Source organism: Piliocolobus tephrosceles, chromosome 21 (genome assembly GCF_002776525.5).
Source record: "Piliocolobus tephrosceles isolate RC106 chromosome 21, ASM277652v3, whole genome shotgun sequence".
Classification (NCBI taxonomy): domain Eukaryota; kingdom Metazoa; phylum Chordata; class Mammalia; order Primates; family Cercopithecidae; genus Piliocolobus; species Piliocolobus tephrosceles.
Genome location: NC_045454.1, coordinates 42,182,662 through 42,186,111, shown reverse-complemented (window position 1 = coordinate 42,186,111; position 3,450 = coordinate 42,182,662). Strand labels below are relative to the sequence as shown.

The window sequence follows — 3,450 nt, the reverse complement described above, 5'->3', positions numbered from 1 at the left end:
GCTTGAGCCACTGCGCCCGGCCTCCCTGTCTCTACTAAAAATACAAAAAATTATCCGGGTATGGTGGCAGGCGACTGTAATCCCAGCTACTCGGGGGGCTGAGGCAGGAGAATCACGTGAATCCAGGAGGCGAAGATTGAAGTGAGCCAAGATCGCGCCACTACACTCTAGCCTGGGCAACAAGAGTAAAACTCCATCTCAAAAAAAAAAAAAAAAAAATTTAAGTTCTGGAATGCATGTGCAGAACGTGCAGGTTTGTTACATAGCTATATATGTGCCATGGTGGTTTCCTGTACACATCAACCTGTCATCTAGGTGTTAAGCCTTGCATGTGTTATGTATTTGTCCTAATGCTCTCACTCCCCTTTCCTCTACCAAGTTTTCACCTATCTTGTTGCACAAATATTACAGTGTTTGATGACAGGGTGTTTTTTGGGTTTTTTTTGTTGTTGTTGTTTTGTTTTGTTTTGTTTTTGAGATGGAGTCTCGCTCTGTCGCCCATGCTGGAGTGCAGTGGGGTGATGTCAGCTCACCGCAACCTCCGCCTCCTGGGTTCAAGCGATTATCCTGCCTCAGTCTCCTGCGTAGCTGGGACTACAGGTGCCCATTACCACGCTGGACTAATTTTTTTTTTTTTGAGACGGAGTTTCGCTCTGTCGCCCCGGCTGGAGTGCAGTGGCGCGATCGTGGCTCACTGCAAGCTCCGCCTCCCAGGTTTACACCATTCTCCTGCCTCAGCCTCCTGAGTAGCTGGGACTACAGGTGCCCGCGACCATGCCTGGCTAATTTTTTGTGTTTTTAGTAGAGACGGGGTTTCACTGTGTGAACCAGAACGGTCTTGATCTCCTGACCTCGTGATCAGCCCTCCTCGGCCTCCCAAAGTGCTGGGATTACAGGCGTGAGCCACCGTGCCTGGCCATGCCCAGCTAATTTTTATATTTTTAGTAGAGACAGGGTTTCACCACCTTGGTCAGCCTGCTTTCAAACTCTTGACCTTGTAATCCACCTGCCTTGGCCTCCCAAAGTGCTGGGATTACAGGCGTGAGCCACTGACTGCACCCGGCCCTTTTACTTTCTTTCTTTTTTGAGACAGTCTCGCTCTGTTGCCCAGGCTGGAGTGCAGTGGCGAGATCTTGGCTCACTGCAACCTCCACCTCCCAGGTTCAAGCGATTCTCCTGCCTCAGTCTCCTGAGTAACTGTGACCACAGACATGCACCACCATGCCTGGCTACTTCTCGTGTTTTTAGTAGAGGCAGGGTTTCACCATGTTGGCCAGATTGGTCTTGAACACCAGACTTCAAGTGATCTGCTTGCCTCGGCCTCCCACAGTGCTGGGATTACAGGTGTGAGCCACTGCGCCTGACCTGACAGCTGTTGTTACTCAGCATGTGGGATATTTACTGTTCTCAAATCCGGAAAATTCCGAATTCCGAAACACATCTGCTTCCAACAGTTTCAGCTGAGGGACTGTGGGCTGTGCGTCTTCTAAGGACTGAAGAAAAGGGTCTTGCATACAGCAGGCACTCAATAAATGTTAGCTGAGATCAGCAGCAGTCCCAGCCTCTAGACAGACAGACAGACTGATGGACCCTCTCCTCCATCTCCGTCTCTGTCTCTGCCTCTGCCTCTGTCTGTCTCTGTCTGTCTCTCTGACTCTCTCCCTGAGCGACTCTGGAAGTCTGGGCAGGGTCTGTTCTGGGATTGTAGACCAGGCACATTTCCTCTTCTGTAGCCCTCACCTTACCCTGTACCCTCAGAGATGACCAAGCGGGATGTGCCTGGCTTCGCCATCGGGGGCCTGAGTGGGGGTGAGAGCAAGTCGCAGTTCTGGCGGATGGTGGCGCTGAGCACCTCTCGGCTGCCAAAGGACAAGCCCCGATATCTGATGGGGGTCGGGTATGTTGTGGATAGGGGAGCCGGAGACCTACCTGTGGGGAGTGGATTCCTGGGGACCCCCTGCCCTGCTTGGGGGGTGGCATTTGGGGGAAACGGACACAGCTCTGATCTGAGGAGACTAGGAAGACATGGCTGTCCCTTGGGGAATATGTCCCATTCTGAGGGAATATGGCCCAGTCTGGGGCAGTGTGAGGGTTGGGAGGGGTCCTGGGAAGCCCCTGAGGTTCTCCACCCTCTCCCGCCATGGCTGCAACCCCAGCTATGCCACTGATCTGGTAGTCTGCGTGGCTCTTGGATGTGACATGTTCGACTGCGTCTTCCCCACACGGACAGCGGTGAGGCTCTGGCAGAAGGAGGTCAGGGTGGGAGACGCGTGGGGGACTAGGGAGGCAAGGTTAGGGGTTGGGGGGATGGGGAGAATGAATCCCTGGGTGACCCCCCTTTCCCGCTCTTCCTCTCCCGCAGCGTTTTGGCTCTGCCCTGGTGCCTACTGGGAACCTGCAGTTGAGGAAGAAGGTGTTCGAGAAGGACTTCGGCCCCATAAACCCGGAGTGCACCTGCCCCACGTGCCAAAAGTAGGCAGGATGGTACCGGGAGCTGAGGCAGGGCGTGGAGGGGACAGGGCCCGGCTGTGCTGAGCTGTCCCCTGCCTCTCGATAGGCACAGCCGCGCCTTCCTGCACGCACTGCTGCACAGCGACAACACGGCCGCGCTGCACCACCTCACGGTCCATAATATCGCCTACCAGGTGAGCCAGCGCCTGGGGCAGGGCGGGTGGGGGTGTCCTGGGTGCGTATGCCGCGCGCTGACCGCCCCTCCCCGCAGCTGCAGCTCATGAGCGCCGTCCGCGCCAGCATTGTGGAGAGGCGCTTTCCAGACTTCGTGCGGGACTTCATGGGCACCATGTACGGGGATCCCACGCTCTGTCCCACCTGGGCCGCCGATGCGCTGGCCTCTGTGGGAATCACGCTGGGCTGACCTGGCACTGGGAGAGGGAGGGAGAGAGGGAGGGAGGGGCCGGAAGATACTGAAGGATTTCTTTTTGGAAGGTTTTTTTTTATTGTAACTTACAGAGTGTGTCTGTGTCTTTTTGGGGATGTGGCCTGTCTGGGTCCCCCTCCCGGTCTGAGCGTCACTGCAGTGGAATATCTCCCCTTCTCACCAATCATAACACATCACTGTGGCAGCAGCGGATAGCCGGAAACCACCTGCCGGTGCCCAGCGTGTAGGGCGTGCCTCTAGAGTGAGAGCTGCCACCTGCTTCCTGGGCCCCAGGCCCCCCAACCACCTTGGAGGGAGGTACTGTTGGCCTCTCCTTTTTTACAGCTGAGGAAGCAGGCCCAGGGAAGGGAGGGAACTTGCCCAAGGTCATCACCATCAAAGAAATGGTATCTTGGCTTTAAGGCATACACTCCTAGTCTGACTCTTATAGATATGAGGCTTAATCTCCTATTTTTTTTCTTTTTTTCTTTTTCTGAGACTGAGTCTCGCTCTGTCACCCAGGCTGGAGTGCCGTGGTGGGATCTCTGCTCACTGCAACCTCTGCCTCCCAG

At 55.3% G+C, this 3,450-nt stretch overlaps 1 protein-coding gene across 1 annotated transcript in view; it reads left to right on the top strand.

Moving 5' to 3' along the window:
* The window catches only part of QTRT1 (queuine tRNA-ribosyltransferase catalytic subunit 1), an 11,892-nt gene extending 8,925 nt beyond the window's left edge, over nt 1-2,967 (top strand). Inside the window, exons 4-8 of the mRNA XM_023194239.2 lie at nt 1,734-1,897; nt 2,157-2,232; nt 2,363-2,472; nt 2,558-2,645; nt 2,723-2,967. Coding sequence (XP_023050007.2) covers nt 1,734-1,897; nt 2,157-2,232; nt 2,363-2,472; nt 2,558-2,645; nt 2,723-2,875 — 591 coding nt within the window. The 3' untranslated portion in view covers nt 2,876-2,967. The remainder of the gene's footprint in view (nt 1-1,733; nt 1,898-2,156; nt 2,233-2,362; nt 2,473-2,557; nt 2,646-2,722) is intronic.
* Nucleotides 2,968-3,450: the final 483 nt, after the last annotated feature.